The sequence below is a fragment of the Podarcis vaucheri genome (assembly GCF_965113315.1).
Source record: "Podarcis vaucheri genome assembly, chromosome: 15".
NCBI classification, from domain to species: Eukaryota; Metazoa; Chordata; class Lepidosauria; order Squamata; family Lacertidae; genus Podarcis; species Podarcis vaucheri.
In genome coordinates, this window is record NC_138753.1 from 15,491,761 (window position 1) to 15,506,659 (window position 14,899).

At 45.7% G+C, this 14,899-nt stretch overlaps 1 protein-coding gene across 3 annotated transcripts in view; it reads left to right on the forward strand.

The window, feature by feature from the left end:
* The first annotated feature begins 459 nt into the window (after positions 1-459).
* The window catches only part of RNF43 (ring finger protein 43), a 57,828-nt gene continuing 43,388 nt past the window's right edge, over positions 460-14,899 (forward strand). For 2 of the 3 annotated variants that reach the window (XR_014214132.1, XM_082201398.1), the window contains exon 1: positions 460-3,288. Coding sequence is in view for 2 of the 3 variants with exons in the window: in XM_082201398.1 (XP_082057524.1) it covers positions 3,052-3,288 (237 nt within the window). In the remaining variant the exon portion in view is untranslated. The remainder of the gene's footprint in view (positions 3,289-14,899) is intronic. The other variant, XM_082201399.1, reaches the window with a different exon arrangement.

Sequence of the window (14,899 nt, forward strand, 5' to 3'; positions counted from 1 at the left end):
TACAGTTTCGTAGTTTGTTTTAAATTGAGTAGTGAATTACAAAAACATCCCACCCACTAAGTGTGAAAGGAGACTTGCATATCCATTGAGTTGTAACCTTCTACCGTAATGGTACAGTTCTGTCTTAAAGATCTAACAGCCAAGAAGCCTTAGGAAGTGATGGAGGTATTGTCCTGCCACTGAAGATGAAGCCACATCAGTGGAATGATATGTCCACTGGCAGACCTCCCCTAGTATGTTGGTGGAAGCCTCCGATATCCTGAATGATCTGGACAGAAACAGGGTGTGTTGTGGGCATAAAATTGTTACTCTGTATTGCTCCTCTTTATTTAAAGCAATAAATTAGAAACCATCGTACATAACACTTTCAACCTAGATAATGACAGATAATTAACTAACAGAGTTCACAGAACTTTAGTAAAAATATCCATATTCAGCTTGCCACAATTGTACAAAAGGTGAAGCTGGCTAAATGTTTGGATCTTGGCAGTTTTCCTTCTTTTATTTAAGATGATGTAGTTTTTCTCTGTACCTAAATAGATTTTATTGAAAAAATAGATTTTGTCACAAGTTTCTGTACATTGCAGGATACTTGACTTTCTAGTAACCTGAACACTGTAACCCAGTGCAGTATATCACATGAGAAGTTACAACTCCCACTTGCAAACTTACTCACCTCTTAGTGATGTCAGAGGAGAATAATACAGTAGTTGAATTCCAGGTCTCTGACATCAGCATGACCTGAAATCTTCCTTGCAGTGGCTACGGCGGGATGGGGTGAGGTGGCAGCAGTGGTGGAAACATCTCCTGAATCAAAATTAACAAGAGCTGAAGAAAAACTGTGGGATACACAGTTCTCCCAGCTGTGAATTGATTCTTGCTCCTGTGTGGAAGTGACTTACAGATACTAGCCTCTGTGCTATTTAAAGTGCTACAGTGAAGCTGGTTAGTCTACATTGGCAAATGAAGGAGCCCTAACAATTTTTTTGGACTGAACTCATTTGACTTTTAATTTCCATCTGTGCTCTTGTTGCGTGCAGTTCTTTGGAAGGGAGAAGTGAGCAAATCTGGCTTACATAGAACAGATGATTCAGTTGTCAGAAGCGAAGTGAAGGCTGTACTTGAATGCAGTTTAGCCGTGGATCAGGAGAGGGAGTCTAGGAGCTCTGAAAACCAGATTTAGGGGGTGGGGTCGTTGCCTTTGGCTGCTCCACCCTCACTTTGTGTCAGCAGGTAGAAAGTGCTTGCAGTCCCAGGGGAGGGAGGCAGAGAGCAGAGAGTACAAGCTACGAGCCACAGGTTTTTTTGGAAGGGTTTTTGCCTCCTAGTAGCTGATCCAGTGGTGCTGTTCTGGAAAGGAAGCTCTCCCACGACCTCTGCAGAGCTGCCCAAGTCCACTCAACCCCTCGGGTCCCTGCTACTCCTTTGAAGAACAAGATCACATTCTCCCTTAAAGCAACCTTCCGAAGTTTGCCGCTGGATTTCTGCTGTTTGAAGCAACTTCTTTCCTGCTCCCTGCTCAGACTTGCTTACTGTATCCGCTGAAAGAAGGGGAGGTTGTTCTGCTCAAACTCAAAAGGAGTTTTCAGAAGTGCTCCTGGATTCCTAGCAAGATTTTTTTTAGGTTGCTTTGGAAGCTAGATTGTCGCCACGCCTGGCCCACGAGTCTTCAGCCTGGAGTCAATTTTTCCTTCTGATTCAGACTGGAATTTCACATTTACCTGTATAGAATGTCTCTGCAAGTCTCCTCACTCTCCCCTCAGTCCCTGAAATCTGTAAGTAAGATTCAGCACACATTTTGATTGATTACTGAAATATTTTTTTGTCCAGGATTTGTAGTGAACCTTCCAGCTGTTACTTAAACCCATGGATTCTCAGAGGCAAACTACATACCAGGTTTGCATGCCACTTTAAAAAAATATTTCCCCTCCTTTACTTGACTGAACAAACATTTTCGCAGATAAATGTCTATGATTTTCTGCAGTCATGAAGATTTCCGGTGGATATTTTTTTTCTAATGTTTAGGATGCCTTCTTTCATGTTTTCAGTAATGCACATCTAAAAGCGGATATATTAATTCCGAGATTTGTGTAGGAATGGAATAAAATGCACAGGTGTCTCTCTCCGTAGTTGTTTTTCCTGTTTGGGGCCTTTTTAAATTTCCAAGATCTGAAAAACATCTGAGCAATGTCTTGTTCCTTTCATGAATTTAGGGAGTTGCAGATTATACCATCTGGATTAAAAATGACAAACGGGTGGAAAATTCCAACCTAGAAGATTGATTTTAATACCTACAACCAGGTGACTGAGGTGTTGGCACCAGAGGCAGGTGGAGAGAAATAGATGAAGACATAGCTGATGACAGTGATCTTAATTTAACATGAAAAAAACTGGTTGACTGTTCTGACTCCTAAATGGAGCCCCTTCCCAGTCACCATTGCCTGTTCATCTGTGGCATGGAAAGGAGAGAGAGACAAGAATAGTTAACGTTCTTGGAGAGGAGTAGATGGGAAAAGTAACTCACTGGTCAGAAGTCAACAAGGGCTGCTAAGGCCATCTGATATCAGGGGATTGGCCCTGTTTGCCATCCTAGGATATAAGAGGCTAAAAGGATTTGGGAAGCAGAGATTGTCTTTCCATGGGGAACTGCCTCTCTCCAACCACCAGCTCTGACACCCTTCCCAGAAGAACCCAAGAGCTCTTTGTACCCTACGCTCCCCGAGCCCCCTTGGTTCTGCTTACAACATCTGAGTTCATCTGGAGGAGGAGGAGGAGGAGAACCTGACCTGATCCTTGTGATCTTGTGGAGCTTGAGGCCTTCATACACGTGGCACGGAGAAACCTTCCTAGCACAGGGGAAACAAGGAGAACCGGAGGTAGGGACGGCAGGTAACCCTGCTCTGTTTTCTCCTCTGACCCATTGACTGCTGCCGCCACACGGAGGGCTTCTAATCCTCAACAATTTTTGCCTGTTGTTGGAACCTGCTGGCGGGGTGAGGACACATTCCTGAGCAGTATGTGTGGCCGGAGCGCACTGCTGCACCTGGGAGCATGAGTGTTGGCCCCCAGCTACAGCTGGCAGTCCTCTGGCCTTGGCTGCTAATGGCTACGCTGCAGATACGCCTGGGCTACTCAGGACTGGCTCTGGTGGCGGCCATGGAAGCCGAGCGCTCTTTGGTCCAGAAGGCAATCATCCGGGTGATCCCTCTGAAGCTGGAGCCCCTCACACTGGAAGGAGTCTTCGCAAGTGTGGCCGAGGTCACCCCAGCTGAAGGGAAACTGCTGCAGGTAAGAGGACCTTTATTCTGCTTCCCCCCAGCCCCTCTCCCTGCCCCACTTCTGTCCAGTGGTTGGTCTGTTGACTACAGGGGTATTCCATTCCACCAAGAAACCAAAGCCTCAGAGTTTTCTTGTGGAGGTGCCCACCTGTCTGGTTTTCAGTGTTGTTTTTACTCCTCTTCCGGCTGCTAAGCAAGCATAAAGTTAGGGACATGTGGCTTCCATGCAAAAGTGTGAATTCTCTTTGTGAATGAAATGTGAAGGCACCAAAACCCGAGGCACTCTCTCTCTCTCTCTCTCTCTCTCTCTCTCTCTCTCTCTCTCTTGGATGCATCATTTTGGTCTTCCTCCATTGCATCCAGAAATCTTTCCTCCCATTTGGTTTCTTTTGGCGACAAGGTGTGTTTCCAGATAGTCACCTCCAGTGATCTGCTCCCTTCTCCTGTCCCAAAGAGCTGTGTTCTGAAGTGATGGCCATGTATCTTTTGACCACGAGTTTCTATGATGACTCAGAAACTTCAGTCATGGGTTCTCTTGTTTTGGTCATGAGAGGGAGAGATGCAAGAAGGGGCTTCTTGCAAATGGGAAAACCCAACGCCCCTCGTTGTGAAGCCCAGTCTATTGTGATGGAGCACAGCTGCTGCTCTGCGTTCGTGTGCCATCTTGCCTCGCAACCTGTGACTCACCTCGCAGGGTCCTCACATGACTTGAGTTCATTGTTGTCAAGGCAAGTAGTACAAAGCCCAGCCGATGCCCTGTAGTTTACAAAATCCAGTTCAGAACCCTTAATGAGTTGGAAGCTGCCGACAGTGGTTGAATTTAGCTGGGCTGAAACCAAAATTGTAAGTGAGTTGGAGCAGTTGCGTTGGGTTGAACTGGTTTGAGGGGGCTACTTGGGAGACAGAGAAGAAACAAAAAGTGGCAGATTTATTGGGTGGTTTATGAATGCCCATGTGAACAGAAGAAGATAAGAAGAGCCTGCTGGATCAGGACAATGGCCTATCTGGTCCAGCATCCTGTTGTTACAGTGGCTGACCAGATGCCTGTGGGAAATGCACAAACGTAAGAGCACTCCTGTGGCTCAATGGGTCAAATTGTTGAGGTCCAGGAGTTGAGGGATTAAGAATGCAACTCCCCACTAACATGTGAGAGAACACGAGTCTTCTCTTGGGTTCCTGTGTCTTCTCTTGGTGGTGTTGGTAGAACATCCATCTTGCATGTGGAAGGTCCTTGCTTCTTATAATCCTAGCATCTCCATCTCAAAGGATCTGACGTGAGTAGAGCTAAGAGCCCTGTCTGTGACTCAGAGAACCTCTGCCAGTCAAAGTAGAAAATGTTAAGCAAGTTGGACCATTTTTTCAATGCAGCACCAGGCAGCTTCATATGATTAAAGGAACATGTACTTGTTTGGCCTATTTAAATGTGGAAGAGCCTTGCTTCATTGCTGACATCACTTATTAAAGGATCTCAGGTAACAGGCTGGGAAAGACCTCTCTCTGCATGAGATCCTGGCTGCCAGTCAGAGTAAGTGATACTGGCTGCAAGGAGCAGCAGCACAAGGCAGCTTCATACATTGCATTGGATTTATTTACTTTACAGCAATGTTCACTAGATGTCTGATGCTGACATCGGTCAGTTATCACAGCTTAGATGCTAGTAGTGATAAAGTTGGCTCTGGATACTTGTTCAGAGAGTTTTGGGCAAATGATTACCTTCTGGAGATGCAGAATGTTATCTCGCAGAGCGGAATGAGATGGTTCTGGAATAGAACATCTCTGATAATTGCAAACGAGAATAAGGCTGCCTCCTGCACACTTCCAGAGCAAAAGAATGTCCCGTCAGCTTGATCTGACTATCTCAATCTTTTTTAGAATCCTAGAACTGCAGAATTGGAAGGGACCCCAAGGGTCAGTTAGTCCAACCCCCTACAATGCAGGGATTACAGCTAAAGAATCCATGCAAGAGTAATATTAATATTACTCATAGTTCTTGTATCCCGCCTTATTTTGTCCAAGGCTCTCGGAGAAACCTATATGGCATACACAGTAATTTAGCTTATTTTATCTTCAGAACAACCCTATGATATACATTATTACTGAAAGATAATAAATGGCCCAAGGTCCCCTATTATTTATTTATTTTCATGCCACCGATATGCTTGAAAGTCCAAGAGGACCAGTCCCTGCCTGATGAAGGAACGTAGAGGAATTTGACAACAGGGGAAGTGAAGGCAGGGAAAGAATGTGCAATTATTCCATTTATTTCTTAGATTTATTTCCTGCAACTTTCTCCAACATGTATGCATATTAAGGCTTGGTGACAGACTAAGTTACAATATAGCATGGTTGTGCGGAAGACTTCCTAGAAAAGTTGGGTATTAAGGGGGAATTTGAAGGAAGTGAAAGATGGCAGCATCCATGCGTTGTGGGGGAGCAGGTCCAAGCAAAGGAGAAAAGATGGGGTCATATGAGAGAGCTGTGGGTCCCACCCAGCATGTGGCTGATTCAAGGCCCATATTTATTTATTTATTTATTCAGTCTGTGGCACCAAGTACATCACACCGGCTTTCAAACATCTTGTCATGAGCTGAAAGGCCCCTGCTGGGACCCAGTGCTGAAGAGAGCATGATTCTGCAACTGTTATTTGTGCCTTTCATAACTAACAGGTTAGGGTTGCTGCTATGCATTCTGTGTGGAACTGCCTTTAAAAATGGCAGTGGCTCTCATAATGATGGTCAACAGCCACAATTGCACTCTGTGTGTTCAGTATGAATTGTTTATTGTTGTTGGTGCTGCAGGCAAATTTAATAAAAACTTTTTTTAAAGAATAAGCTGCCAGAATGTTATCTGAGCCTGTCATATGGAGCCTACAATTTAGAGGGCTGGCTTTAGCCTTTGGAGCTGCCAGACGCAAAGTGGGCTATATTGCCCCTTCCGGAGGGGGCAGTGTGATTCCCTAGCGGACTTGAATTAACTAAACCACATAGTGTTAACTGGATTTTGAATATGCGTGCATTGAATTGTTGCCATTTCACGTTTTACTGTCTTTATTCTCTTCCTTAGTGTGTCATGCAAACTGCTATTCTGAATAATTCTTTTTATGTGCCTCATCCACATATATCGATTTCATACCACTTTAACAGTCATGGTTTCCCCAAGGAATCCTGGGAACTGTAGTTTGTTATGGGTGCTAGAAACTGTGAAGTGACTCCCATCTCTCTCCCAGGACTATAATTCCCAGAGTTCCCTGGGAAGAGGGATTGACTGTTAAAACCAGTTTGGCATGGATGTGCCCTATAGTGTGTGGTAAGGGGCATTGTGGATGAGTGTATGGAACCAAGAAGACGGTGGCCCCCCCAAAATTGGGAACCATGGATTTAGAAATCTACTCTGAGTGGGACTAACATTAGATACAACCCATAAGCTTTCCCATTGTTGGCACTGGCATTATGCAACACTCTCCCAAGGGACACCAGTCTCCATCACTGTTCACCTTCTGGCTGGCAATAAAAATCCAGTTATTCATTGAGGACAGGGAGGCATTGAGATAGGACAGGCTGATTGTGAGTAGCTTCCTTTTGACCCATCTGTTGGCTGCTGCTATTCGCTATTCCTGCTGTGTTGATTTGACCTCCTGCCCGTTATAAATTGCTTTATAATCTTTTTATTGTGGTAGTCCACCCCGGGAGGTCTTTCATTTGGAAAGTGTTTGAAGTCAATAAACAACAAGGAACTTGGGAGCCCACAGTGATACCTGGAGGCCAATTGCCGCAAATAACTTCTAGGTCAAAAGCTCAAAATCTGGCAGCTACACATCTGGTAAGGCCACCTCTGAATCCATTGTCCAAGCAAGGCAAGGACTCAGTGGTGACTGTTTTTTTTAGGGTAGTGGCACCTCTCAGCACCTCTCTTCTGCATGCGTCCAGGACTTTAAACAGGCTGATACCTTCTGTGCATCCTTAGAATCTAACAGGGCCATTGCTGGCTGCACCACATGTACCAGCAATCTTCACTAATTATTTTTGAGTGGATGCAACCTGAAGCACTTCCGACATCTTCAAGGGCAATCCAATAGCAAGCGCATTGCAGCAGCCCATCATAAAAACTTACGCATTATGTTGCACAGATCTGTTTCAAGGGAGAAGCACTTGATCTTCTGAGGGATCCTTTCCACACTGGGGGTGGGGGTGGGAAGGGAAGCTGCCATTAAGACATCCTGTCTGAATGGCAAAAGATGCACAAATCCAGGGCAGAACCTGCCAGGTTGAGCTTCTGCGACATCTGCTCAGTGACAGAACAGTGTTTTAGAAAATCAAAAGTCGGTTTAGGTTAAGGGGATGGATGCCCATGCAGCTTGGGGAAAGGATTGGTTCTGAGTTGGAATTGAAGGTGTGGGCAACATGGAGTAATGCCTTGACTCTCATATTTAGGAGGGTAAAGGAGCGGAAATCAAGGATAGTGTAAATGCAAAAGGCTGATATGAGATGAAGCAGGCCAGGAACCAAAGGAGGGGGGAGCCCTCCGCACATAGGTCTGCCACTCTAAGCCCCAATCCAGTGCCAGAGGTTTCTATGTGGAGAGACTGAGGTGTGCAGCGCTGTAAACCTGGGGTTTGCCTGGTCAGGTGAGGGAGCGGGGTGGGGGGCGGACTTGCTTGTCATCCTCCACTGGCCTTGCTCTGTGTGCTGTGAGCAGGAAGGAGCATGACGCTGGGAGGGCATCAAAGGAAACAAGCAGGAGGTGAGGGGGTTAGAAAGGGGCTCAGTTTCAAGCCAGAGTTCTCAAAGTGAGTTTGGTAGTGCTTAAACCCCCGCCCTGCCCAATAATTGCATTTTAATCTGGGTTGGTGATGGTCCCATGTAACACTAGATCGGACGAGTGGGGGGTGGGAGAGGCTATGTGATGCCTAAACCCTGATTGTGGCCATGATTCAGAAGAGAACCCAATCCCATCCCATCCCCCGCTTTTAATTTCACAAATGCCAGCCCCATTGTCCTAAATAGTTTTGGATTAAGAGTGCTTAACCAGATAGGAAGCTTCCAAGACTGGAGGCTCACTTCCTCCTTACATTAATGCAACCTGAGAGCGAATTAGAAACCTACAAAGGTTTAAACTCAAATCACTCCCAGCTTGGCTTTTGCATGCATATATTCACATATATTTTACATATATAGATTGCGTACTCTAAAGAGCCTCAATGCTACAGTAACCTCAGGAAAAGACAACAACTTTCTGCCACAGTCTTAACCTAGTGTTTTCATTTTAACCCCTTTGAACTCTCTCATTTTCTCTCAGTACCGCATTTCATTTCCGTACCCCATCTCTGTTGACCCCCTTGCATGCTGTAACGTTTGCATTCTCCATCTTCCGGTAGCCTCTTTTTTTCTTCAGTCAGGTTTTCTTGTTGTCTTTCTTTTTCTTAATCCCCATCTCTTTCCCCTCCCTGCCTTCACATCTTTCCCCTCCTCCTTGCACAGTTCTGCGGCAGAAGCACACAAGCCTTTCACTCTCCCAGCAAGTCACACTGTAGGAAGGCTAGGGTGTCTTGTATGGCAGGTTGGTTGGTTGCATTTGGCTGAAAATATTTAGTTCCACTTCACTTCTAAATCCAGGGAGAGGAAAGCACTATTTCTCTATTTTGGCTGCAAAAAGTAGGTGCCTTACCTGGTGCAGACCTTGCTTAATTAAGTGATATTATTCTAGAGGATTTGTTCTGGACTAACCACTGCTTTTTCTTTTCTTTTTTTCAATGGGAAAGAGAGTGAAACTTCATCCGGATCAACATTCCTTTGCAATATCTATAGCTGTGAAGGAAGTGGCCTGTTCACTGTGCTCTTGAATTTAGCAAGAAATTTAAGCGCCTAGTGAACACCCAGCTTCCTTCATGGCTATAGATATACCACCTGCTTGCTTTCAAGAAAATAACACAAGCAAGACAGGGTGACGCCTGATCGAAATTTGCAAAATTCAGGTGGTGCATGACGACTGCATTTCACATTTTGGAACATTTGGAACTTTCCCCTCTCTTTGCAGCTGTAATATACATTTCAGTCTCTCAGTTGTGCTCCATCTTGAAACATGTAGATATGATGAGCTCTCAGCATGTACCTGTATTTCTACCACCACAGAGGAATGATTGGTGACTTGTGAGGCATGTTCACAGTTCACGCACAACAACCCCAGACCTGTCCAGCACCCTGTTTGTGAGCTAAGGGTGTGCCCTAGAATTGCTCACATCCCCATAATTCTTTGCAACGTATAAGGGCTCAAACGCAAAGCTCATTGGCAGCTGAAAACATTTTGACAGTTTTTCCTGAAGACAGGAGGACTGATCTCTAACACCAGGGCAATAAGCAGGGCTGCTATATGTTCTCCTGGTTGGCATTGGCGCGGAGAGAGAAAAGTGTAGGATGTAGAATTGGGTACGTAAACTTGCTTTCATTTTGTTAAAGGTTCTAGTCCTCATGGGTGCAAAACTCCATATTTGGGAGGATGATATTTAGCACTGGGGAGCACTGGATGCAGTGACCAAATTCAGGGGTGGGTGGGTGTGACACAATTGTCTTAGTACAGGAAATCTCACTGAATTTGGGAGTGAGGAGGCAAGTAGGAGACACCATACATTTTTTGCTTTTTAAACGTTCATCGGCATTCATTTCCTGCATAGTCCATATCCATTGTGCTAAACATCCAGTTCCTTTGATGATCCATGTGTGTCGTGAGTTGACATTCCTGCTACCTGATAAGATCACCCCTAGTTTCTTAACTCATGAAAAGATTGGTTAACCACAGCCCCATGACTGGTTTAGCATGAAAAGCTACCCTTCAGAGGCTCCTAGCTGTAGGAGGAGAGCAGCAGTGAACATGGTACGTTTGGGTGAACTCAAGTCTCTGGGTACCTGGCAGCTTCTTGCTCCAGAACTGATGAATGAACTTCCCCAGAGGCTGAGTACAGGTGTTAAACAGCACCAGGGACAAGATCTTATCTTGCGGTGGTAAAATAATTCCTAGGGGCACAGCAGCAGTTGCCCAACACTGCCTTTGAGGACCGAAACCCTCAGGTAGGAACAGAAGGGAGTGCTCAGCAGTTTCCCAATATCCTTTGAGATTGTTCAGGATGAGTTGATGGTCAGCATCGATCACTATTAAGAGAGGCCAGGAGAATAATCAGATTAACATTCCCCTCCAGACACTGGTCGTTGCCTGGGGACAGCAGCGTGGGTCCAGGGGTCCACGTTTATCTTTTTATTTATTTCATAAAATTTATACACTGCGTGACTGTAGAAAACAGCCTCAAAGTGGTTTATAGAGAGAATAAAACAGTAAAATTATCAGTAAAAGCAACTCTTTAAAACATTCAAAAGATAAAATAAGCAAAAAACTAGAAACAGATCAAAACATACATACACAATCTATGTATCTGGGGAGACTTGCCTAAACAAAAATGTTCTTTGCAAGAGCCAAAAAGACTACAGTGAAGGCGCCTGTCTGATATCAAGAGGCAGGGAGTTCCTGAGTATTTCTTATAAATACTCTTATTTCTTATAAATGCAGAATGGGTATGACATGGCACCTGCAGCATTGCTTGTTTAGCCTCAGAAAATGGGATCCCTTCTTTCAAAGAAGACTTTAAACTGGTTCATCTCCACACACTTAGCTGCCTTGCCTACAAATGGTTACATGAGTTAGTTGAGAGTTCCCTACAAGAACTGGAATGAATATACCTGGGGCTGAAGATCCTGCCCAGCCTCCCGACTCATCCCAGTGAAGCCAAGGGCAGAGGCCTCAAAATTGGTGTCTGGCCAATCCTGAACCGTGACTGATGCCTGTTGTGACACCCAAAATGGACACTTTAATTTGCTGGTGAAGAAGACCTGTCCTTCTCCATCTCTCTGCGTTGCACACACTCATGCACTAGGGAAATAATCGTCCACTACAATAGTTGTTGTTGTAAAACCGGGGTAAAGGTAAAAGTACCCCTGACAGTTAATTCCAGTCGTGGACGACTCTGGGGTTGCGTGGTCATCTCACTCTATAGGCTGAGGGAGCCGGCGTTTGTCCGCAGACAGCTTCTGGGTCATGTGGCCAGCATGGCAAGCCAAAGCAGCACACGGAAACGCTGTTTACCTTACTTTCCCACCGGAGCGGTACCTATTTATCTACTTGCACTCTGACGTGCTTTCGAACTGCCAGGTGGGCAGGAGCTGGGACCGAACAATGGGACCTCACTCTGTCGCGGGGATTCGAACCACCGACCTACTGATCGGCAAGCCCTAGGCTCTGTGGTTTAGACCACAGCGCAACCCACGTCCCTTTGCCCTCCGGGAAATTGGTTCAGCTGGGAATGCCTTTTAATGCTATGCTACGCAATTTGCACTTTCTGAAGTGATAGACGAGCCAATTTTTAGCCTGGAGAAGAGAAGAAAAGACTGAGAAGTGATAGGATAGCTATCTTCAAATATCTAAAGGGCTGTCCCAAGGAAGATGGAGCAAGCTTGTTGGTTTTTTGCTGCTCCAGAGGGAAGGACCCAGAACCAATGAATTCAAATGACAAAAAAGGAGATAATAGCTCAACAGCTGGAACTTCCTGACAGTAAGAGCTGTTTGACAGTGGAACGGATTCCCTCGGAAGTTTGTGGGAGGTTTTTAAATAGAGGTTGGATGGCCATTTGTCAGGGATTCCTTGCTTGTGATTCCTGCATTGCAGCAGGTTGGGCTAGGCTACTAGCCATGATGGGTATGCTCTGCCTGGAGCTGGAGGCAGTGATGCATCTGAAAACCAGTTGCTGCAAACCAAAGGAGGCGGGAGAGCTCTTGTGCTCAGATCTTGCTTGTGGGTTTCTCATTGGAGTATCTGGTTGGCTAATGTGAGAACAGGATGCTGAACTAGATGGGCCACAGGCCTGATCCAGGAGGCCCTTTTCCTGTGTTCTCATATTAGCATGGCCATATGATGCTCTGGAACAGAAGGGAGCACAGCCATGCCAGCTGAGGGGAGTTGTAGTCCAACACATCTGGAAGCCTGCAGACACCAGGCTACAATTACCATTGTAACCTGATGGCACTGCGAAATTGACCACTGCTTCTTATGAAATCTCCTTTTGCCCGATATTGAAATACATCCCAATTGCCCCGAACATGACACAGGCCATAAACTTTCAAATGGGTATCTTTGGCTTCCCTTGTCCACATTTCCTTACTGCTGATTTGTATAATTATTAACAAATCAGTGGGCTTTGGGGCACAAAGTGCAATTGGCCTATGGGGAAAGTGCTTTGAAATGATGCCGCCGTGAGGCCAGACCCTCCATTCTCCAGCACACGCACACAATATATTTATAACGATTGTATACCATTAACAGTCATGGTTTCCACCAAAGAATTCTGGGAACTGTAGTTTTTTGAGGGCTGGGAATTGTTGGACACTCCTATATCCTTCACAGAGCTACAATTCCCAGAGTTCCATGGGGAGACGGATTGACTGCTAGACCAGATTAAGTCTGCGGTGTGGATCTTCCCTGATATGAATGTATTTGGCATGAGTGCAGCAATCGCTGGCAAACACCCTTTAGCTTACATAATAACTATGGATGCAAGGCATTGTGGCGGCTGATAGGCCACTTAAAAGCATACGGAAAAGCAGGTGAGATGTCCCCACCCTCCCAAGTTAAAGGTGTGCAATTGCAGAACGTTTCCCTTGAGCTTATTTCTTATTCTATTTATTGCATTTATACCCCATCTTTTTCTCTAAGGAGCTTGAGGTGGTGTCCATTGCTCCCCTCCACATTAAATCCCCACAACAACCCTGTGAAGTAGGCTAGGCTGAGAGGCAGTGACAGGCCCCCGAGGTCACCCAGCGAGTTTTTGTAGCCGAGTGGAGATGGGAACTCTGATGTCCTAGGGCCTACTATGACATGAGCCAACAGTGTGACGCGGCAGCTAAAAAAGCCAATGCAATTCTGGGCTGCATCAATAGGAGTATAGCATCTAGATCAAGGGAAGTAATAGTGCCACTGTATTCTGCTCTGGTCAGACCTCAGCTGGAGTACTGTGTCCAGTTCTGGGCACCACAGTTCAAGAAGGACACTGACAAACTGGAACGTGTCCAGAGGAGGGCAACCAAAATGGTCAAAGGCCTGGAAACGATGCCTTATGAGGAACGGCTAAGGGAGCTGGGCATGTTTAGCCTGGAGAAGAGGAGGTTAAGGGGTGATATGATAGCCATGTTCAAATATATAAAAGGATGTCACATAGAGGAGGGAGAAAGGTTGTTTTCTGCTGCTCCAGAGAAGCGGACACGGAGCAATGGATCCAAACTACAAGAAAGAAGATTCCACCTAAACATTAGGAAGAACTTCCTGACAGTAAGAGCTGTTCGACAGTGGAATTTGCTGCCAAGGAGTGTGGTGGAGTCTCCTACTTTGGAGGTCTTTAAGCAGAGGCTTGACAACCATATGTCAGGAGTGCTCTGATGGTGTTTCCTGCTTGGCAGGGGGTTGGACTCGATGGCCCTTGTGGTCTCTTCCAACTCTATGATTCTATGATTCTATGCCACACTGACACTGAGTTATGGGAACAAAGCACTTTCTTGGTCTCTTGAGAGAGATGCAAAGCCCAGTGGGAAGCTCCTGTTCATTTTACTGGGGAGGCCTTTCCATCAGATTGTCCCCAAAGTGACTGGGTTAGAGAACAGCAGAGGAAAGGGAAATGTGGCTTTCTTATGCTTGCATTCTGCCCCGCACCCTCCCACTCCATAAAAACCAGGTGTACACACACACACACTGTACACTATGAGCTCTTATCTTAGTTTTTCCAACAGTACTACAAGAGTAAACATGGAGCTCTGTTTCCACCTCTTGCTTCCCTTCGCTGTTCAAAGCTGCAAAAGACTCAGCCTTGGATCTCAACTGTGCCTGAGCATGTATCCCAAACAGGCCTCTAGGCTGTTGTTGTTATCATCCTCATCATTAACATAAGAAGAGTTCGCTGGATCAGGCCAGTGGCCCATCTAGTCCAGCATCCTGTTCTCACAGTGGCTGACCCCAGATGCCTCTTCCTAGGAAAGCTGCAAGCAGGACCAGAGCCCAAGAGCACTCTCCCCTCCTGTGGTTTCTAGCCATCCATAGCTCTCTCCTCCATGAATTTGTCTAATCCTCTTTAAAAGCCATCCAAGTCGGTGGCCATCTTTGCCTCCTGTGGGAGCGAGTTCCACAGTTTAACTCTGCACTGTGTGGATACGTAATTGTTGCTGCTGCTGTTATATTTATTTATAACTCACCTTTTCCCCATGCCGGCTTACAAAACAACCCAGATAAAATGCAAAAAGCTAAAAAGCACATAAAAGATAACCACTTGGTTCTAACTCTAGTAGAATTAAAAAAGCAAATATATTAAAGTGCAGATAATTAAAACAGCCCAGCACTAATTAAAAGCCCTTTCCTTAAAAAACAACAACAACCAGTCACTTTCCAAAGGCCTATCGGAACAAAACTGTTCTTCACCTGCCAGTAGAAGGACAGCAGGGAGGCACACAGTCTGGTTTCTCTAGGGAGAGAGTGCCAGAGTCTGGGAGCAGCCGCCGAGAAGGCCCTCTCCTGCAACTCCACCAAGTGTGCCTGGGGG